Source organism: Sesamum indicum, linkage group LG3 (assembly GCF_000512975.1).
Source record: "Sesamum indicum cultivar Zhongzhi No. 13 linkage group LG3, S_indicum_v1.0, whole genome shotgun sequence".
Lineage (NCBI taxonomy): Eukaryota > Viridiplantae > Streptophyta > Magnoliopsida > Lamiales > Pedaliaceae > Sesamum > Sesamum indicum.
This window is the reverse complement of record NC_026147.1, coordinates 10,809,660-10,833,035: the sequence shown is the minus strand read 5'-3', so window position 1 is coordinate 10,833,035 and position 23,376 is coordinate 10,809,660. Positions and strand designations below refer to the sequence as shown.

The following is a 23,376-nucleotide window of genomic DNA, read 5'->3' as shown; positions in this document are numbered from 1 at the left end:
GAAGATAAACACAGGTTATCTTTTATTTCAAAATTAGTTAATTGCATCAAAGCATGTTTAAATGCAACTCAATAGCTAATAAATTCCTATCAACGCCTATGTTTAAGCTACTGTAGCTCTTGTTATGCCTATAAAATGTAGGCCCTCCACCACTTATGTCAGAAGAGAACATTCCACACAATAAGAACGGACATACAATATTCAAGATAAGTGCCTACACAAAACATACAAGACACAACAAATAGAGGACCCAAGTCCAAAACTTTCTGCCATAAAGAAGCTCTGCGACTGCGAAGGTTCCGCGTCTTCCTCGGCAATACATCTTCAAGCCTTGATATGAAATTTCAAGGTTAAATGTAGTTTGCTCCATAAATTTGGAGGAGATTACGTATTCATATCTAAGAATAAGCTTCAAGTCTTTGTTTACATTCAGAATAAAGAATCAAGAAATTGTCTTCAAATAAGAGATTGAATCTATTTTTCTTTTAAATCAACTAGTCTACGTTGCATACAGTTCTAGTGAGTATATAAAATAGAATTGTGATGTGAGATGGAGAGAAATATAAATTTGTGATGAGAAAGAAACGAGAAAAAATATAGTGTAATTGTAAGTTTATTAAAAATATAGAAGTTTCTATAAAAAGACAAATATGGAGAAGTTTGCATCGAGAGAAATTGGGTAGTGGGTGAGAAAAAAAATTATAAAATTATGAAATTATTAAATAAAACCTCTGAAATTACTGTTCTGGTAAAATTTGTTTTGAAGAAAAATGATGAATTGAAGGATAAATTTGAGTATTCAAAAATTGGTACGATAAAAGATTTTTTTTATATAATAGTATAGGTAAATTTGTCTATATTTTTCTTGTCTTGTAATTATTTTTGCTGACACGAACTCTTGTAGGAATACTAAATTTAATTATTGTTAGATTATTAAATTATGTGAAATCTTCAATATCAATTTTAAATATAAAATTTAACAATAAATTAAGACAGTAAAGTTCAATTAGGATTATTATAATTAGGATAAAATAGTAAAAAATAAAGTTAGATTTATTTATAAAAAGCCAAATAATTACTTTTAATTTTTGGCTTAAAAGGACTTTCCTTAATAGTTTCATAAACAAAAGCTAATATTCCAAATATTTTATGAAATCAAAAGTTGAAAATACTTTTCAAAATGTCTCGTAAATACTTCCACTATACCTTAAAAGTGATTTTTCAAAGGAGGAAGTTAAAAAGTGTTTGTTCAATTCTCTCGCACATACTCCCATGATCAGCAGGCTGCCGACTGCTGACTGCCGTGCTTATAGTTCCCTATCGCAAAAGTTGGGAAAACTACAGGAATATTCGGAATAAATGCATTTTTGTTTCTCGCTAATATAATTTTAATCCCGAAACAATTTAAGGTTACAATTTTGGCCCTCAAATTTTAATTTTTTTTTGACATTTTTAGACCTTCCATTAACTTTTTCGTTCAACTTAACGAAAAGTCTATTTAAAATGAAAAAAATTGCTGTTTTCCTCCTATTTTATGGTACTTTTCAAGTTGTAATATAATGCATCTATTTTTTTTTTCTTCAAACTTCAAAAGAGAATACACCAAAAAAATTAAAAATTTAAGCAACAAATTTTCAAAAATTTATTGACGATTTTTCTATTATTGATAATTTTTTTGTTAAGATAATTGAGATGGGACTATGCAAACCCAGAAGTTAATTTTACATTAGACTACGCAAATACTGTTAACTTTGCTGCACGCGAAATTGCGCACTAATGAGTAATAATACCATGTAGCTAATGCAGACAATGTAGTAATCCAAGCAACAAATATAGAAGATGAAAGTAAAATCCTGAGCACTATTCGTTTTGAAACATTTGTAACAAACATGCATTACTTTGCACGCCACAAATCTAAGTAACAATAACAAGAGTTCAAAGGAGTTTTCAAGTCAGAAGACATCGAACAAAAATTTGTAACATTAAGAGTTTCAGTGCAGTTGCTTTCATTTTCTGTACTACGTGATGCAGCGTGCCAGAGCTTTCATCAACTCCTTCGATCTGCGTAGTTGTCATTGTCATCTCTGTAGTTTCCTTCAAAAGAGTCATCTTGGCCAAAACCTTCATTACCATCCACCCCGTTATTGGTTTGGTTGCTGCCGAGCTTCTCTCCAAACCCATCATGCCCACTGCTTGCAGCAGTGCTGGAAAAGTTATCACCACTGCCAGCAATACTGAAATTTTGACTTTCACCGCCATAGCTCAAATTCCCACTATCATAACCAGTGTTGCTTGCGTAATTGCTACTGCCTTCAGGTCCCGATCCGCTTCCATAACTATCGACCCCAGGGTTGAAATTTGAACTGCCACCATATCCTCCACCCCCATAGTTCCCGCCATAGTTATCGCTGTTGTTATATCCACCACCACCATAGCCCCCCCCAAAACCACTGCTGTTATAACCGCCGCCACCGCCACCACCAAAGTTGCCACCTCTGAAGCCTCCACCTCCATAACCACGAGTCCGATCATTTGCATAATCCACCCTAATTCTCCGACCATGAAGTTCCTAAAGAGAAGTCAAACAACAATGTCAATTGACATCTAAGTATACGAACTTCGTCATGACACAACAATAACAATTTCTATAGTTAAGAATATTCTAACTTTCAAGAAAAAAGAACTAAAAGGAAGTAGCAGAGCAAGAGAACTGATAATGAACCTGTTGGTCCAAAGCCTGGATGGCAGCAGAGGCTTCCTCAACAGAAGAATACGTTACAAAACCAAATCCTCTTGACCTACCAGTTTCACGATCCACTATCACCCTTGCTGCAAGAAATACCATTATTGTCAGGATCACATAAAGATGTTTCCAGCAGCATACTTATTCTGCTCACTGTTTTTCATTTCCTAGCCATGCAGTTCAATATAAAATAATGAAGACCAACGGAGCTGGATCTTAGACATGCAAGATAAATTTCAAAGGAAACTCCAGACTACAAACTCCACCATCAAATAAGACTTCTTTAAGAAAAATATATTTCTTCTTTATGGCAGAGTGTATGTTTCATCCACCCATCCAAAAGAATATGATCAATTCTAGTACACAAAACTAGGATATCAGAACAGTAATGTCATCTCCATTTACTTCAACACAGGCACTATAGGACTGGAACCCATGAGTCAAAAACTATCAGATGTTCATAAACATAAGATTTAATGAGGAAGGGCATCCTCAGAGTACCTTCAGCAACTTCTCCATACTTATTGAAAGCCTCACTAAGACTTGCATCATCAGTGCTGTATGAAAGTCCTGCAACATTCACAGAAAGGCATTTCAAAAACACACAACAAATGCAGACTAAGTAACTCCAAGAAAAATGGTCTTGCACCTCCGATAAAGAGCTTCGAACTTGACATGTATCTTATCGCTTGAAAGATGGATGGTTTGGGCAATGAGATTTCCTGATTGATGTGATTACTCACAGTTCTTCCCAAAATATTCCCAGCTTTTCTAAAGAAAGCCATTGCTGTGACCTGAAACAAAGAAAATGCATTTCTAAGCATCATCCAAATCTATATACGCCTTCTTCAGCTCAGAACTCCAAACAAAGACCAAGTTCTCCCAGAATAAAAAGATTTATACAAACAACTATAGTAAAATAGAACAAGTGAACGTCTGCATATAGCTTCTTAAAAAAAGCATCCTGAAGGGTAAAAGATAAGACATTACCACCAAGAATAATAAACTATAACAGCCCATACAAAGGGCATAAAGCTTGCATTTCAAGCAACCATTCCAACTTTAAGTTTTACAGCAGAACCATTATTCCTCTCCCAATATGCAGAGGCACCTAAATTAGAAAAGGAAAAAAAAAAAAAAACCACAAACTACAACTGAATACCAAACAAATCAGAAAGACAAGCAACACACAATATCACGAAACAGCGGTCCCAAAAATTGAGCACAAAATAACAGAAAATATTCAGATTCATACTCAAAATCATCTCTAGCTCAGAAAAATTAAGAAAAACAACCAACTTCAAATTAGCACATAAACGAGAAGCTTACTCAACCCACTACAAAGAGAAAGGAAAAAATCCCAAGGAAGCAAAAGCTCAGAATGATTCGATGAACTGTTAAAACCGGAAAGTAAGCAGAATCTAAATATTCACACAAACTCAAATCGAAGTGCTAATGAATTAGGGTTATTGTACCTTCGTGATGCGCTGTATTAGATCAGTTCAGTGGGAAATGTAAAACCCTAAAGTGAGAAATGGTTTAAGGGTTTATGAGGCATGGAAAAAGAGGGGCAAAATATATAGCGATGGTATGAACTGATCCCAGCCATTGGTTTTTGAGATTCTGATATGTCGATCGTAGATGAGACCCTCGTTGTCATATACTCGTTGATAATTCCAATTTGGACAACGGGGTGGGGCCCGCCTAATTATCCATACACTCCTTGAAATTCATTTTTAATATCCATTATGTTATACCTTTTTGTATCCCGCTATTATGTTTTATAATTATAATAGTTATGGTGTATTTTGTAACTACAATTTTGGTGGTCTATAAATACCATCATGTATTTCATTTGTAAATAGCTTTTCGAGAGAGTAAGAAAGTGATTTGAGAAAATCCATATATTGTTTTCTTTGTATTCTATTAGGAGTCATAATCCAATAAATTTAGAATTTTTTTAAATTTATAACACGTTATCAGCACGACGTTACGATTGATTAAGGTAGAATGTTAATTTTTCTAGTATAATTATTCTTTGTTTGTTTACCTCTACAATATCATAGTTACTTTTATTATTGATTCTTCATAATAAAATATGAGTAATTATATTATATATATTTCAATGTCTCCTGAAGTAGACATATATATATAGACCTTTCATTTTTTTAAAATCAACGATTGAGATCAATTGATTAGATCTAATAATCAATATTTGATAAAAAAGATCCAAAGGTCGTTAAAATAAGAAATAATATATATAAAGGGTATAATGGTTGTTTTATAAAAAAGTTAACGCTGTTAGTTAGATTTAACAGAGAGATGCAACTGAGCTAGGGGTGGGCGTCGGGTCGGGTTCCTCGGGTCGGGTACCCGATTCGTTGGGTAGTGATATCCCGAACCCGAGTAGGGCAGGTACCCGGTTAGTCGGGTACCCAACAGTCGGGTTCGGGTAATTTTACGCAAGTTTAATTTTTTTTTTTTTTATTATGAAGCAATGACATTTTATTCATAAAATAAATTGCAATGGCAAAGAATCACAAGAGACATTCAATTTTTGCAAACATCATTAGCAAACAACATGAACAAAGTAATCCATCAAGTCATAGCATTCTAATCATCAATTTACAATTACATGTGAAGTACTAGATCCAAAATATTCCAAAGTCCAAACTCCAAAGTAGTCCAGTCAAATATCAATTATAGTAGAATCGACTCTCAATTTTGTCAGCTCTACAAGAAAATAAAAAAGAAAAAAAAAAGAATTGAGATTAATATAAATAAAAATATATAGAATTTAATATAAAACAAAGCAAAAGAAAAAATAAAAAGTACCTTCAAACATTTCAATTTCACTTAAATTTTCTTCTATGCTTATTGGCTTGGAATCTTTACAGATCCAATCTTGAGCACAAATAATAGCTTGAACAATTTTAGGAGATAGTGAGCTCCTAAATGCATTAAGAACACGACCACCAGTGCTAAATGCGGCCTCTGAAGCAACAGTCAAGATAGGAACTGCCAATATATCTCGAGCCATCTTTGAAAGAATCGGAAACCTCTGAGTGTTCACTTTCCACTATTTTAATATATCAAACTCTTTCCTATACTCTTTGACATCCTCTACGAAATATCCATACCTTATTGGCTTTAGACCCCTAGTTTCATGTACTTTTGGATCGGCTTTAATTTTTCCATACACTATTTGCATCTAGCCTTTTGCACTTTATCTTTTTCACAGTAAAATTTATGAAAATGATCCTACCAAGGTGATTTAGAAGTCACTACCCTCTTTTTTCTTTTCTTAGAATCAAGTGGAATATCGCCCTTATCCTCTGACATACCCATACCCTTATCAACATCAAAGTCAACATGATCACCACTAACCTAATTATGAACCATGTTCATATTTATGCCTTGATCTTGAGCATCTGATATGTCTACAGTAGGTGAAGATTGAGATTGAGAATTTAACATCTACAAAATTAAAACATCCACATGTAAGATACACAAGATAGTCTAAGAATCACTTCAAAATTATGGATATATAAAAGTTAGTCAAACAAATTACTGGAAATTGGAAAGTACATAGAATTTCGATATACTTCTGCAAGCTAAAGCCACTAAAGTAGATATTCACTTAATAATTAACAATATCCCTTTCATTTGGTTGAAATCCTAGTTAACAAGTGACTCAAGATACTTAGCTTCAATTTTAGTGCCTCCTCATCCACGGAAATGAGAAATACACAGAGATGGAAACATAATTACTTTTTGATAGCAAAAATGATGCTCTAAAGTATAATCAACATGTAAATCCTTTAAATACTCAATATACTTAAAACAACGACTTAATGTTAGAAGAAAAAAGTTAATATGTCTAAGCAACAATGTATGTGAAGTAGGATTAGGAAGATGAACCCATAAAATGTCAGGGCAAAAAGTTCATCAAGCCAATAACAGTAAATCTGTAGATCCATTATCTAATTCTACTAACAATAAATCATATAAAGATGCCAATTATCACAAGATAAAAACAAGAAGGGACCATAAAAGTTTGTTTCGTTGAATTAATAAATATACAAAACGGAAGACATGTGCATCAAGTACAGCAGGAACAATCAAACACAAATATAAGGACCAACCAAAGAAAAGGATCAAAATGCTTGCAAACTATTTTGAATTTAGTACTAGAAGGTTACAATTTTCAATTACTGACTACGATAGGACAATATAAAGCAAGATTTTCTCCATGGTAGTGTTATTGAGATCACTTGGACTTCCTATAGTGATTATAGGATTGGAAGAAAGAATGGTTGTGCTAGAATTACTAATGCAACAATAAGGAAAAGAAAATCAAGAAAACTGAATACGAGAATAGAGAAACGAATAGCTCTAAGCGTAAGAATGCCTCAAGATTCATAACTTCTTGGGCATTTTATCAAGTCTAACAACAGAAACCTTATCATTAGATGAAGATTCAAGAAAGTCCAGTTCAAAAAATTAAATCTTAGACACCTCTATCAAGCGTGTGACGGCGACGGGCGACGAGTGGTGGCTGCAGCAAAATTCCAGAGGGTGAAGATTGAAGAGCGTGCGATGGCAACGGCGAGTGGTGGCTACACTGGCTGGAAGGGTCAGCAGTGAGAGAGAGGGAAAACACAGGCAGTGAGAGAGAGGGAGAAGTGAACGCAGGCAGTGAGAGAGAAAGGGAGACGGGTTTAATCATAAACCCTCTAAAAATTTTGCCCCTTTTAAAAGGGTACCCGATCGGGTTAATTGGGTTGGGTTTTAAAACCCGAATCCGATCCGACTAAAAATAGATGGGTTTCGATTTATCCGAACCCGCCATAAAAACCCAACCAACCGGCCCCATTTTAGCCTAATCCGATCTGGCTGGGTCGGTACCCGATGAACCCGACCCATTTGCCTACCCCTAAACTGAGTTACGTTTAAGAAACACATAGGAGTTTTTAGTCTATTTTAAAATAAAAAAAAAAAATTTAACCGACATTTTAAAATATAGGGAGGTTTTATACATTTTAAAATCATGAGGTTGAAACGTAATTAGTCCAACTTTCTTATTTAATGAAATACTGTAACAGAGATTAATTTATTAAGCAGACGTATCTTGCAGTGATTTTTTCCAGACTGAAGGGTGTGTTTGGGGTTTACAAAATATCCGGATGGGTTTCTGAAGCATTTCGGCCTCCAACGACTTCCATCATTTCTTATTCACTCCCCAAGAATCGACCAATTTTGAATCCAGAATGGAGCAGAATCCAAGACCCAGAACCGTTCTTGAAACACTAGGCGAAGAGATCATTAGAATTGTAACCCCAGTTTCAATATGCATGCTGTCAGTGGTAATTCTTGTTTCTATTCTCAATGGGGATTCCTCCTCCGCGGGCGACTTACCGATCACAACCATGGCCACCATAGCCTACAAGGAGAGTAGCTCAGACTCCACATGGGACAAGCTGAAGGGTGCCCTCTTGAATTCACTCGTCTTTGTTGCTGTTGTCACCGTGGTCACTTTCCTCTTGGTGCTTCTGTTCTACCTCAGATGCACCAAATTCTTGAAATACTATATGGGTTTCTCTGCTTTTCTTGTTTTGGGGTTCATGGGGGGTGAGATTGCTCTTTTGTTGATCCAAGATTTCAGCTTTCCTGTTGACTGCATTACATCTGCTATTCTGTTGTTTAATTTCACTGTGGTTGGTGTTCTGGCTGTGTTCATGTCAAAGATGGCTATTTTTGTTACACAAGCTTACTTAGTTGTTATTGGGATGCTGGTGGCTTATTGGTTTACTCTTTTGCCTGAATGGACCACTTGGGTGCTCTTGGTTGCTATGGCATTGTATGATCTTGCTGCGGTTTTGTTGCCTGGTGGGCCTTTGAGGCTCTTGGTAGAGCTTGCTATGTCTAGGGATGAAGATATTCCTGCTCTAGTTTATGAGGCACGGCCCGTCATTAATGATTCTGGACCAAGTGGCGGTGTGGTGCGAAGAAGGGTATGGAGAGAGGGACGGGGCGATACGGATGAAAATCAAGGGCTTAGCACCAATACAAGGTCTGGTCTTTCTTCAGATTCTACTCCAGGGACACATTTATCAGTTGGAATTGGTGAACATGAGATGAATCTTGCTGATGCAGAAGAGGGTCGCGTTACCGGAGGGGATTCTGAGCTTACCACTCCTCTTGTTCAACATATAAATGTCCAGATGAACTCTTCAGAAAATGCTGTTCCAAGTGAAAATCTTGTGCTTGAAGGAATTGGCTTGGGATCCTCAGGGGCAATCAAGCTTGGACTAGGTGACTTCATCTTTTACAGTGTGTTGGTTGGTAGAGCTGCTATGTATGACTTCATGACAGTCTATGCATGCTACCTTGCTATCATAGCTGGTCTTGGTGTAACTCTTATGCTCCTAGCATTTTATCGGAAGGCTTTGCCTGCTCTTCCTGTATCTATCATGCTAGGTGTGTTATTTTATTTGTTGACTCGGCTGTTGCTTGAAGATTTCGTTGTACAATGTTCTATGAACCTATTGATGTTCTAGAGATATAACGTATTACGTAGGCTGTTGATTACATTGTCTGTTAAAACTATTTGCTTGTCTTTGTGAGTTCTTACATTATTCTTGTCATACATAAACTGAACAAAAGTCATAGTGATAACTCCTGATTTATTTGGTCGGAGAAGTCAGTGTTTCACTTTTGTTTTTTACCTATGTACACGTGGACTTGTCATTGGAAGCAAGCCAAAAGATTTCTTGTTAATAAGACTGATGGCAGATTTTTTGTTTGTTTTGATACATCATGATGATTTTAAGAACTGAAACTTGGGGAATGGTCACTGCCCATTTTATTAAATGCTAAAGGTGGCCTGAGCTATAGAAATATAAACATTGTAGTGTGCAATGCATAATTGGTAGATAATCTACTATTATAGCAGTTATGGTTGCATGCCTAAAATTCTAAAATAGATTACCAAGATATGCCGCAAACACAAGCCAAGAGTAAGTTCAGAAATTGATTGGGGAAGTTTAAAGCTATGAATGACTACTAGATGAGAATGTCAGTTAATGAGGAAGTAAATTGCCTAGTGGAAACATGTTAGAGACAGGCATGGCAAGTAGCTTAGAGCATCTTTATTCGTTGCCAGAAGAGTTGGGCAAGTGGGGTTGCCAACAAACTAATTCCCAAAGGATCTGGATCAGGCTTCTTCTCGGATGTGCATGGACCTTGAGGTGCTAGCCGCAGGTCAAGATGGGGACCCTCCGATATGTGGTATTAATTCTAGAGTTGGAAAGACTAGCCCAAGCAGCGAATGACCTTGGAAATCTCATACTTTAGATTCTGCAGTATCTGTCACTGCATGTATGGACTAAGTTAAACCTGAAAAGACAATTCAAACTGGAGTTGATAAGTATAACAGTTGGAATGTTCATTAAGAAATCATATTACTTTCTCGGGTCTTAGGATATGATGAACTGTTGTCAGCTCTATGATGTTCTGCTTCTTTTTGGTGCTACAAAACCAACACTATATATGGAGTAGGAATATCATGGTGGGTTCTGGGAATTTTATAATCAGCATGTGTCTTCTGATCTGCTTATAACTTTTCCTGCTGCACGTTGGCATTCAGACATTCTTCAGCTACACTCTTTATTAAAGTAAAGTGACCTCCAATTTACAGGTGAAAGACATAATAGGCTGCAGCCGGCTAGGGTGCACCTTGCTAACTAAAAATCAAGCAGCAGATAAATAACTAAGTTAAAGTTACAAGCAGCTTTCCTTTCACGCCTTTGAGTAGCCATCTCAATTTACCCCTTGTGGTCATACTTGCTGTAATGAATTTGAAGCTTCTCCGGTTAAATTGTTGTCCAGTTCACCTAGATTGGAGTTGCTCCTTTGAAGCTAATCTTGGAAGTTCCTTTAGAGGCATAGAAACTTCTTCTTTCTGTCCATCATCATCTATATGCCCACTTATCATTTATTTGCAGAAGACAATAATTTGGGATGCTATGCCTTAATACTTGATAGTTGTGCAACAAGCCTTTCTTTCTTTTGGTTTTTATTGTTTCTCTGTGTCGATGTTCTTGCTTCAGTTATTTGTTCAAAAGTTGAAATACTTGTCGCTGAATGACATAAGTATGTTCCACATAACTGTTCTAGAGGAGTTGTTTTAAGAGAATTCAGAAGATAATAATCATGAATTACAATATGTTAAACAAATAAGACTAAACTCCTGGCTGTTCTCCTTAGCATAATTGCTTCTGCGACAAGAACTTAAGTTAGAAATCATCTCTCTTTGCAGATAGCAAAGAGATTCACGTACTTTTTACACAAGCTTCTTTCAATTTTTTTTGTTTTTTTGGGTTTGTCTTGGAAGTTATTAAGAGAACGATACATTTATGGTTTAGATTACTTATAGGTGTGGCAAAGATTATGTAGATTAAATTACTGTCTTCATTTCCATAAGTAAAAACTGAGGAAATCGTACAAGTCTGATGTCGTAGAACATTTCCAGAAAACGTACCGCGAAATGAATCCAAGCATTACCATGTAGCTTCCATAAACAACCAAAAGAATCTAGTTATTCATTCTTTTCTGTTTAGATATTGTAAAGTTGATGGAAAATCATTTTCCACGCCACCACTTCTTTGTCATTCTCCAATGTTTACTTACATATGCTGGAATTTGGGAAGTATATAGCTCAATGTTCTGTTGAAATCAGTGAGATATTTCTGAACCACCTATCATATCTAAACATGGTGGAACGCAAGAGTCATATCTCTGAGATGGACATTGGCCATTGTAGGATGGGCACATGTTAGCTGAAGGGAAAACATTCTGAAATTAGAGAACTGGCGATTCTTCTCATCCTCGGAAAAGGTAGTTCCGCTCTTAAGTACCATTCATTTTGTGCATTTCCATAAATTTCAGAAAACTGTGGCTCTCGCCACCCAATTTGCATTAGTCATTTACATAATTTTGGCTCTTGCGCTTTGGTTGCTTAACTGGTGCAAGGAGCATTCTCTATACAGATTAGTTCTATAACCCGTAGATGTTATTGCTGTGACACCTGGAAATTCTTCTTTTCATATTAGAGAAAGTGATAAAATTCTTCCACATTCCCGTTATGTTTGTCTTTTATTGCTGAAAGACTTGATAACCTTGGATGTTAAGACTTAATTGTGATACTAGATACGAGACATTCCCAGCTATTGTGTCCCTATTGTGCAGCTTCATATCTATTCTGTTTGTGTCGCTTCCTCTCCAGCTCAATGGAAGAGAACACAAAATCAAGATCCAATTTTCACTTACTATCAGACCTTGATGAAAAGAAAAGAAAAAATTGGAGACACAGAGGACTACAAGATTTCCTTGGTTTGGCAATATCATGGTTTGTCATGGGCAGGTAAATAACTGGATAAGAGAAAATACTTCATCTGGAAATATCAGAACTAAGAATCTGCAATCTTGGTTGCTATTCCAAGTAGGACTATCTATCGAGCTATATCGACTGAGTATCTCAAACTCAATATTGTCTAGGTTAAGTCGAAGTAGTTCATTAGAAATTCTTTTGCTTCAATCAAAACTTGCATCAAACTAACTTCTTAATGGTGTGATACTGACTCAAGGAATCAGGTTTCCATCAACCAAAAAGAGGCAACGAAGACAAGCGTGAGAAAACTGGTCGTGCATGACTTCTAACAGAGCATGTCAATTAACAATTCAAAGGTAAAAATGAGCTCATCCACCAGAAATTAATTAGTTGGACAATACTGATTTTTATAACTTAACCTATGCATTTTGCTTTGACTGAGAGCACTCTATTTTGTACTTAACTCCATTGGGGGAAAATCAGCTCACAAGTTATTCAATTCTAATCTTGATTCTCAAATTCAACTTCTTTAGCTTGGCAGGATATAAGTGGAGCTGCTGTGCGTGCTTCAAGCTGTCTTGGCATAGTGTACCGTCAAGCCCCAACTCCAAGCACCATAGGAATTTCCCCCTCTTATAACATCTACTGTGTTTTTAAACTGGCTCTCTTCTGTAAACTATCATCATAGTACATCTGTAGTTTTATTGAAGATGAATTTATCGCTACATTGTTGTCTGTTTTCTACTTCTTTACCATCCATAGATCAAAACAATATGAGCAATTGTGATCTTATGTTAAAAACTGGATCTACTTGAGTACATGCATGTCAGCTGGAGATGGAATTTAATGATTGTACAATCAGCAAAGTACCTTTGTGCAGTTGTAAAAGCTTTTCTGTGATGATGGAACAGCACGAAGCTCTCGTTCAGATTATATATTGATTGGTTGATTTCTAGCTTTGGCCCCTCCGTGGACCCTTCATGAAAACTCAGCACTGTCCTAATAGCTTTATGATTTCAATGCTATTGCTGTTAGCTTCTGCACGACGAGGTCAAAATGTGCTAGGGACCACTGTTATTGTCCCAACACAGACAGGGTCTTATGTCTAAACAGTGAAGTAGCTAGAAGGATTCTCAACCATTTCCGTAACTTCGGGATGTTTGTTCTAAGAAAAAAAAGATAAGTGTTGGCCTTGATCCACCTCTTATAACAGAGCTTAGATGCATTGGATTATGATCTGGATAATAATTTCTACATTTGTATTTTACGTCAGCAATTTTTCTTGTTTAGCTTGTACAGTTGCTTGAGCCTATCAGTGAAAAGTTCATACATTGATGTCCAATAATTTAACTTTTCTAGTGATGATTTGTTGCAGGAGACTAGCTTTTGGTGGGTTATATGATTAGGCATGAGTTTATCGAGTTTTCTCTTGAAATTTATGTCAGGAAATGTTGTCTAGGATGCTGATTTAAAGAAATTTAAGCCATTTAGTACCGCAGAGAATTTAACAGTTTTTCAATATTTGCTGGAGGTAATGTGTGCTGAAACTCCTATTGTTGGAATGAGAAGCATTCTATTGTTATACGAGTTTCAAATCACTGTTATAGTTTTGTGGTGTTGACACTGTCTTCTTTATGGTCATATAAGCACAATCAAGTTCTTATGTCTAAGTCTTTGTCAATATTGAAACTATAGTCATCCTTTTGAATTTCTTCCTTTTACATAAAAGGTCAATGAAAGAATTTGTACCATTACAGAAGTCTTCTGCACTCACTAAATGCTGCAGGATTCTCATTCAAGTATTACTTTTACTTACATTGAATGTCACTAGCGATTGTGCGATGATGTTCTTGTGCATTAAATATCATAACCTTGTGTCATCTGAGTTCAATACTGCACGGTATGGAACAAGATTGAATTTGGATGAATTGAAAAGGATAAAAAACTACTAATCTCTTTTTGGAGTTGACGCATTTGACTGTGATGAGGTTGCTTTCAACTTAGATTATTCAGGGAGGAAATCGGAGTTGCATGATGCTTATTCCCACTGTTGTACTGAGATTACCTGACTCACTTCTTATGATGATTTCTTTCTTCAATGCGCAAACAGATACAGAAAATTTGCATGGTGGACTTCAGTGCTATCTTAACCACGATCAATCCTTATTGCAATGTTCGATGAATATACTGACACGGGCAAAGCTCAGAATGATATGCAGGAACATCTTTTCAGAAGTAAGCAGAATCATAAGTAAGCTCATGTATTCAGTTCTGTGCTGGTATTTCCTACATTTCTTGTACTTATGATGGTGTAACATATACAGGAGGTGATCACAAAATTTATGCTAACAGCTTGAGATGAAATGTTACAGAAAAACAAACAAGGATTAGAATAACTTTTGGACAAACACATTGATGTTATCCCTATTTATCTCCTCCGCGAATGGTTCAACGACTTTGATGAACCCTCAAGAAGATCCAGGATGTAAGTTTCCAAGTCTTGTACAGTGTACTTAATTTGCTTTTCACCAATCGAACTGGTGATCTTACTAACAAAGTTCCGGTATGCAGGGATGACTGACTTTGAAGCTGAGATCCTCAGATCTTCGCGAAGTCGAGGGTCTGGGACACGCCATCTCGTTTGGTTCTTATGCACATCCTCAAAAGCAGCAGCGAAATCCCGGCATCTTGCCTTTAGAGTTGCCTTCCCTGTTATCCCATCGTCACGGAGCAAGGCAAGAATAGAACTCCATGTGACTCGTTCGTAGCACATTGCATGCTGCCGGAATTTCCCAACATGGTTTCTGATCCAGTCATCACCAAAGTAGCGGACAATTTTTGAGTCCCAAATCTTTTGAACCATGTAGTGGATGTTATTCATCATAAAGATGTGTTTCAACGGGCTTTCTTTGTATAACTTGGACTTTTCATCTAAGTTGGCTTCTAATATCAATATCAACGACTGCAGGTGAGTAGCAACTGCATTCTGCCCAACATCTGAGTTTACTGTTTCTGGAGCTTGAAGGAGTAAATTGAGAGTATCCCCGTACTCTGCGAAACACATGATGTAGTTTATGATATACTTGGTGAGAGGGTGAATACCACCACTCGGGAACGGGGTTGTAGACGAGCACAGGGCAATATGGTTCCCTAACTCTTTAAAGATGACGGTGGCAGAATCCCCTAGCCTCCTCAAAAGCTCGTAGAACTCAACCCTGACCAACGAGCCAATCTCTTCGGGAAACAAAGCATCCACATCCGGTACAAGAGCAGCCAAAACCTCATACATATCAAGCAAGCAATAGAGCCATTCTGGTTTATGAGGTCCAATGGACACAGCCTGACCAAAATTCAAGAGGCACAGGATAGGAGCTTTTGAGGCCTCGATTAAGCAAGCTGAACTGATATGGCCGTGTTCTCCCAGAACATGGTTGAACAGCCGCTTTGCGCTAGCAAGATAGATGCTGATGATGCTCTTTACCGCATGGCGCCACATCCTGATTCTGGAGTTCAAATATTTCCACTCCATCTGGAGCACATCTTCGATGCTGAACTGTTCGACGTCAAGAATTGTCAAATACTCGGTGAACGTGTCCCTCCAGAACCCGCAGAAAGCCTGACAGAACTCTTGATTGTAGCCAGAAGCGAACATTACATCAGCAATGGACTTTATATGAGGTACCACATCTGGATGGATCAAATCCATCACATATTCCTCATTCTCTATGCTGCTGCTCTCCGTTTGAGATGCATTCTCAAACAACTCATCTTCGTTTGGGACAACTGATTCCTCCTCATATATGGGATTCTGTTCACAAGACAGGAGGGAGACGCATTCATGATCAAAATATTGCTTATTTTGGACAAGAATATGGATGAGCTCTTCTTGGAGCCTGGCCATAGCCATCTGCAGAATACTGTGTGCCTGATCGAAAAGTTCCTTACTTCTGCTGCTTCTCTGTAATGGCATATTCTGCAACGTTTCTGCCAATCTCTGGACCTCAGCAACTGCCTGTAAGTACTCCAACACTATGACACAGGTAGAATCCCATATCCTTGAGTGGTTTGAATGCAAACTCATGATGGTGTGCTGAGCCGACATGAGCCTAGTCTCGATTTCTCTAATATTCTCTGCTTCAGCCTCATCGACCCTGATCATTGTCGACAAATGGGTGTCCAGATCTGCTAGAAGTGTTCTTATAACATTATCATTGCTCAATATCGTAGTCGCCTCGAGGGCCTTCACCAGGTGATGAACCGCAGCAATCACATGGTGTTCCCCCCCATCCGGGATTCCCGCCATCGCTTCACAAAGACCTTTTGCCAAGAATCAGCTTGTGGTCTTGTTTGATGACTCAACAATTCTTTGGTGTTGGATGAGAATAAATCTATAATTTCAATGATCCCTTGATCAAAAGGTCATTCAACAGATTTTTCAAGCAAACAAGCGCAATCAATGGCAGCTCAACAGGTGGCTTAGTGAAAAAAACACGAGCATTGACTGCTAGAGAAGAACAGACTTCCAAGATTTTCTCTTCCAAGAATTTCCAACAAATTACCAATCAAGAACTGGAAACAAAAGCAAAGAGGTATGCAAGGCAGTTTGACCAGAAACACAGACTGACCCATGCAGCCTCCCAGTTTGAATCCTGACTTGAACAGAACTAGTTGACAACACACATATATCTGCGTCTGCGTCTGTGTGTAAAGATTTAGGACAGAAAGTTCCACAATAAGATGAACTCAAGAATGTCCAGAACAAATGAGGGTTTCTCTCTCTTTCATGCTCAAGCAGAAAAGTGCAAATACAAACAAGAATCCAACAAGCAAAAATCTACCAACCAAGAGCAAAACATACAAGTTTCTGGGACAAAATCCAGCACACACAAATTCGGAGAATTGTGATGAAAACTGCTGCCAGAATTTACACAAACATGGAACAAGAATGAATGATGAAGAGCATAACTATGAACCTGGTTTCTTGGGCTATACCATTCTCTAAGATGAGCAAAAATCTTGGAAGTCAAGAACTCTGAATTTGATGAAGACCAACATCTTTCAAAGAGGGAGAAAATGATTTCACGCGTTTATTGCACGGAAAAGGATTTGTGCAAGAAAAAGAAAATTCAGATATGGTTGTAATAAAAAGGAGAGTGGGGTTCTTTGGGATTGGTAGAAAGCTTTTTCCTTGCAACTACTTTTATGAAGTTTAGTAATAAATATGCCACCCATTTATGACAAAAAGTAGTTGTTTAAAAGTTTCTACTGTAAGAACAGTGGTAAAAATTGAAAGTATTTAAAAATAAAAGTAAAACAACAGTGAGGTTAGAGTATTTGGTAAAATAGTTTAATGTTTATAAATTTAGAAATTTTTGTTGTAGGAATTTGTGATAAGCTTATTATAACTTTTGAATTAGATCAATTTAATTAAAAATAAAAGGATTAATTACGTTTGGACCCCTCTAAAAATATGAAATTATATTTTTTTTAAAAAAATTTTAAAATTACAGTTACACCATCTCTAAAAATTTACTGTTTGCACATGTTTCCTTACGTTGGTTTTAACAAAAAATGCTGATATTATTTAAAAAAATACATAAATGTTTAGTTTTACCCCTATTTAACATTTTCATATAATAATTTTGAACTTATAAAGCAAAAAAATATAATAATGGTAACCTCACTCCATATATATATATGTATATAATTTATTTGAGAATGTCAAATAAGAGGTATAAAATTAAAAATTTATAAAGAAACCTTTTTGCTAATAACCCTAATGGAAGGGAGTCAGATATAAATTGAGAATCGAAAGGGTCTAAGTGTAATTAATACAAAATAAAAATTATAAATAAAAAATACCATTTTCAAATTTTCAAAATATTTTTTCTCGGAAGGGTCTAAGTATAATTAATTCAAAATAAAAATTATAAATAAGAAATACCATTTTCAATTTATTAAAATATTCCTTAATATTATAAGGAGCCGTTGCAATAAAAATGATATTTTAATTTCTTGTTTTTTGAAGTTTTGTGTGTGTTTGTTTTCTCATGTCTGTGAGCACAGTGAGGAGTGGTGGGTGGTCGTGCTTTGGAGGCTTGACTTTGTGACAAGTCAATGAATGTACGGACATAGTTTGACCAATGCTGAGTTTTAGGCCATATGTTTGACCAATACAAATTTTTTCATAATGGGCTTTGGGATTAAAATTTGGGTAAATTACATTTACTTTTCCCATAATTTGATATGATTATCAATGCTGTTTTATTATATATGAAATTATAAATATTCTTTAAATAAAAAAAATTATGTATTTGTTAAATAGTGAGGTGAATATTATTATTTTATTTTATTTTTTTAAAAAAAGAACATTTTAAAATATATAAAAAAAATTAAGGTTGGGTGAAGTAAATAATCCATATAGCATGTTAGTCCATAAAGATAATTTTTAAAAAATAAATAAAAAAGTGTAATGCATAATAATAAAAAAAAAATTGTATTTTGATCAATTTACCATAAAACATAATGAAAACTAACAGAATAGACTCGTTATTAGATGATCGTTAAAATTAGAAAAAAAATATTTATAAATTTTTAAAAACGAGAAGATATTTGTAACTATCTCAAACTTTAAGATATGTGGTAGTAATTTACCTTTAAAATTTTCAATATAATTTTCAATAAACTTTTTTTTATATATATTAGACTGATACAAGTCTTGATATGTCCTCAACGAGCGTCAATGTAATTCACCATTAGCTTTTTCCTAACCCTTCAATTCAATTTTATTTTCATTTTTCTTTTTTGTTTTTTTCCCCTCAAATACTCTCAAACTTACAATTTTTTATGCTACGTAATTTAAGTAGAAAAGTAAAAATGATAAGAACAATATATTTTTATGTTACCTATATATTAGACTTATTCCATTAAGAAACATATACACGATACACATAGGAACAATCATGTGATATATAGATGTCACTTTTTTTTATCTATACTAATATAAAAAAGAAAAAATATTTATACTCATAAATGGCGATTAAAAAGATTGAAATTTTGATTATAGGAAAAGTATGTAAGAGATGTATGAGGATAAAAATAAAAGGCATGTGAGGGCTTATTTTTGCTATCGGATGCCTACTTATTCTTTGTTAGGGCTTACTCCTATATATTGTTTAGTGTCTCGTCTTATTATGCAAACAAAGTAGAAAGCCATACCTTTTGTTAGAGGGATGTCCCTAACTGCTGGGAAATTCCAGCAAGTGTTGCTTCAAGAGGACTATAAAGAATATCCTTTAGGAGGATTTATTTAGTGTGGGACCTTCATGGGGAGTTTGGAGGATATCCTTCAGGTGGACTTATTCGAGGGGGAGTCCTTCAGGAGGACTTTAGAGGATGTCCTTTAGGGGGATTTATTCAAGGGGGAGTCTTTCAAGAGAACATTGGAGGATGTCTTTCATGAGGACTTATTCAAGGGGAGTCCTTCAGGAGGACTTATTGTCTATGAAGAAGAGGTTCTTTCATGCATAGTACTTCTTGAGGTTGTGTATGTTCCAAGGTCGTGCAAGTGGGTGTCCTTCATGATCCCGTAACTCATATGCTCCTCGTCCTATCATCGTTGTGACTTTATAGGGCCCTTCCCAAGTGGGATCTAACTTTCCTACTGGTTTTAAAGTATCCACCCTTTGTGGTAGTAGATCTCCGACTTAAAAATTTTGTATTTTCACTCTTCTGTTTTGGGCATTAATCGAAGTGCTTTTATATCTGTGGATGCGAATGAAAGCTTTCTCTCTTAATTCTTCGATAAAATTCAGGTTTTCTTTTAGTAATTCCGTGTTGTTTTTTTTAGAAAAGTGCAAGATTCTGTGGAAGGGTACTCCTAATTCTACTGGGATGATAGCCACAGTTCCATAAACCAATGTGAAAGGGCTTTCTCTTGTAGACCCTCTGGGGGTTGTTCGGTACGCCTATAAGAGTTGTTAGTTCTTCTGTCCAGTTTCCATTTACTCATTCAAGTCTCCTTTTGATTCCTTGCACTAAATCGATTAGTGACATCCACTTGTCCATTAGACTGGGGGTGTGCCACTGATGTAAATCTTTGCTTGATATGCAAACATTTGCACAAATCTTGTCTTTTATGACCTTGAAACTGTTGGCCATTGTTTGAGATTATTTCTCAAGGGAACCCAAAACGACATATGACATTCCTTCATATAAATTTCATCACTTTTGTTTTCATGATACGGGCCAGTGGCTCGACTTCTACCCACTTGGTGAAGTAGTCGATGGCTACTAGAAGACATTTTCTTTAACCAGGAGCTAGGGGAAAGGTCTTACAATATCCATTTCCCACTGTGCGAAAGGAAAAGATGACAACATGGTTATGAGGGTTCCGCAAGTTGATGTATGAGGGAAGAGTGCTTCTGGCATTTTTCACATTTGCTAACCAGTTGTCATGCGTCTTGTCTCATGGAGGGCCAGAAATATCCCGCCTGCAATGCCTTAGTAGTGAGGATCCATGCTCCTGTGTACGCTCCACAACAATCCCTATGGATTTCTTTAAGAATATGTATTCCCTCTTGCTACGATAAACACCGGAGTGAGGGGTGTGTGAAGAATTTCTTGTAGAGGACCCCTCCTTGGAGCAGAAAAAGAGAAACTTGAGTCTTGAGTCTTGCTGCCTCCCACCTATTATCAGGGAGGAGTTATTCTTCCAGCCATTAGATAACAGGTGTCCTCCAATCTCCTAATGAAGATATAGCTAGAATATGAATTGGAGATCTTAGCTTTGGGAGGTATTGTATGGTAATATACCTCGTCTTACAATTCTCTAAAGTACTAACCAATTTGAAGAGGCAGTCAGCTTTGACATTCTCCTCCCTTTAGATTTAAATAAGCAGAAAACTCTCAAATCATGTCTTTAACTCAGTTGTTTGTTGTAGGTACTGTATCATATTTTATTCCTTAGCTTCATATGCGCCTTCTACTTGTTTGACTATTAGCTACGAATCTGAGTAAGCTAGCAAGTGTCTACCTCCCACTTCTTGTGTTGTTTTGAGGCATGTTACGAATGCTTCATATTCAGCTTCGTTGTTGGAGGCTTTAAACCCGAACTTGACGGCGAATTCTAAATCATCTCCTTGAGATGAAGTGATGACTATGCCCGCAACACTACCTTGAAAGGTAGACGATCCATCTACGTCTAATAACCATTTTTCGACTTGGGGGTGTCTTCTTCAGACATCCCTGTTGTTTCAGAGATGGAGTCGGCTAAAGCCTAGGCTTTGATGGTAGTCTGGGGAGGTAAGAGATATCATACTCACTTAGTTCTACCATCCATTTTACCAATCGTCCGGATGTATCTAGCTTACCCAGTGTTTGCTTTAGAGGTAGATTAGTTTTTACTCTAATGGAACGCGAGAGAAAATCAAGACATAGTCCAGTGATGACGAGCGCTAGGCCCATTTTTTCAATAAGGGTATATTGTCCTTCCACTCCCATTGAGTACGTTGCTGACATAATAAATCGGCATTTATTTTCCGTTATCTTTGTGAATGAGGAGGGAGCTGATAGCTCGCGGGATGGCGGATAAATACACATAAAGGGTATCCCCTGGGGATGATTTCACCAGTAGAGGGAGTCCCGCTAAATACCGTTTGAGTTCTTCAAAGGCTTGAAGAAAGATGGGAGGAATTCACCTTTTGTTTAAAAACTTTTCTATATTGATTGAAACATTTTTTGTCTGTAATCTCAAGATACTTGAAAAAGTTGAGGAATCAGTTGTTATTACATATCTTATGAATTAGGGGGTTTTGTGAACAACTTGTTGTTGAAGAAATATTGTAAATGGATATTCATGTTTTTTGTGAAGACATGTTGTAAATTGATGTTAGTATGAAATGAATGTTTCTCATTAACATGTTGAAAAGGGTGCAAAAATTAATGTTTTCATTTTCATTATATTGTTGAAAAGGGTGGAGAAAAGGCTGAAAATTCATTTTCATTTTTATTATGTTACTAAATTAATTAACAACTGCAATTTCAAGCTTCTAGTTTTATTATTAAAATTCATTAACAGAATTCTTTAACAACATAACACAGAATTCACAAAAGTTTCAAATTTGAGGCTTTCAATTTCATTATCAAAACCACAAAATACCATTACATTTGCTCCATCTTATGTTTACCCATATCTAACAACATAATGTAAGTCTCTACCAATCTAGCAACTTGGAACGATTCATCCAAAGACCACCATCCGTTTACCAATCCAAAAACCGACCAACACAAACCATGATGCCACCAAGCATACTTTAAGCGAAAATATCTTCTTCTTAAACAGTTTTGCTTCGATTTCCATTGTTTAAAGCTTGCGATGCAAATCGGGTATGACATCCAAAGCTTTAGCACACATAAGTGGGTCATCCCATGTAAAAAATTGACATCCTCCACTCTGCAATTGAACAAAAAATAAACCAACATCTATAAAACTTAAACTTAAACTTCAATTCTTACCTTATAATTTGTGCAAGAAAAAAACCTTCTTCTGGGATTATCATTGGTCCAAGAGCTTCTCAATGGAGCCCTAATGCCAAAAAAGTAGTTTACCACAGTGGTGGAGTAATTGCCCGACAATAAAGAAGACATTTTTGTTGTTTTCCTTCACCTGCAACTTCATTTGCAACAGCAAAAATGAAGTAGAGAGAGAGAGAAAGAGAGAGCTTTACTTACATAAGGTGAAAAAAGGGGGAAGAGTCCTGCCTAAGCCACGTCATTCGCCACGCAAGCACCTAAGTGTTTAAGTTGCGCACGTAGACATCGGAACCCTAAGCCCCAAATCTCTTTGCCGTGATTTTGGACAATTTTGGTCAGAATGATCAAATTTGCCAAAAAATCAATACTTATAGGGCTAAAATTGTCAATTTCATAGTTACGGTCCCAATTATGCCACCCCCCATACTTACGGGATCAATTTTGCAATTTTGCCTAATAATTTTTAACTATAGCCATTAATATTATAACCAATAGTATTTTTTTCTAATGACCCTTAACTTTAAGCAACAGAGTAGACTATACTGTAATTTATCTTACATCTATATTTCAGGAAATTCTAGCGAGGCTTGCCTTGGCCAAATGTGAGCCAATTTATGTAGTAAGTGTATCGCAATTAGTGTACAGTTTATAAAAAGGTGACTTATCACATAATAAATATATCGCACTTACTTTATGATTGATTTAATTT

At 36.1% G+C, this 23,376-nt stretch overlaps 3 protein-coding genes across 10 annotated transcripts; 1 reads left to right on the top strand and 2 right to left on the bottom strand.

The window, feature by feature from the left end:
- Window positions 1,813–4,355, bottom strand: LOC105158006 (glycine-rich RNA-binding protein 2, mitochondrial). The gene is made up of 5 exons (XM_011074596.2): window positions 4,219–4,355; window positions 3,393–3,537; window positions 3,245–3,313; window positions 2,723–2,829; window positions 1,813–2,569 (listed from the first exon to the last, which is right to left on the bottom strand). Exons 2-5 carry the CDS (start codon window positions 3,526–3,528, stop codon window positions 2,048–2,050), a joined length of 834 nt encoding a protein of 277 aa, XP_011072898.1. The 5' UTR covers window positions 3,529–3,537; window positions 4,219–4,355; the 3' UTR covers window positions 1,813–2,047.
- On the top strand, window positions 7,875–14,385 carry LOC105158005 (presenilin-like protein At2g29900). Of its 8 annotated transcripts, none has more exons than XR_847489.2 (5): window positions 7,875–9,223; window positions 11,568–11,641; window positions 12,030–12,167; window positions 12,391–12,490; window positions 14,245–14,385. XR_847489.2 is itself a non-coding variant. In XM_011074594.2 (1 exon), the coding sequence occupies exon 1, from the start codon at window positions 8,014–8,016 to the stop codon at window positions 9,301–9,303; it is 1,290 nt and encodes a 429-aa protein (XP_011072896.1). In that variant the 5' UTR covers window positions 7,875–8,013; the 3' UTR covers window positions 9,304–9,334. The 8 variants fall into 8 exon arrangements, 1 of the variants encoding a protein (XP_011072896.1); XR_847490.2 differs by having other exon boundaries at window positions 12,676–14,385; XR_847488.2 differs by having other exon boundaries at window positions 12,668–14,385.
- On the bottom strand, window positions 14,277–16,464 carry LOC105158004 (exocyst complex component EXO70A1-like; the record flags this gene model as incomplete). The annotated part of the gene is made up of 1 exon (XM_020692496.1): window positions 14,277–16,464. A coding segment is annotated over one exon (1,902 nt), but the record flags the coding sequence as incomplete, so codon positions are not given.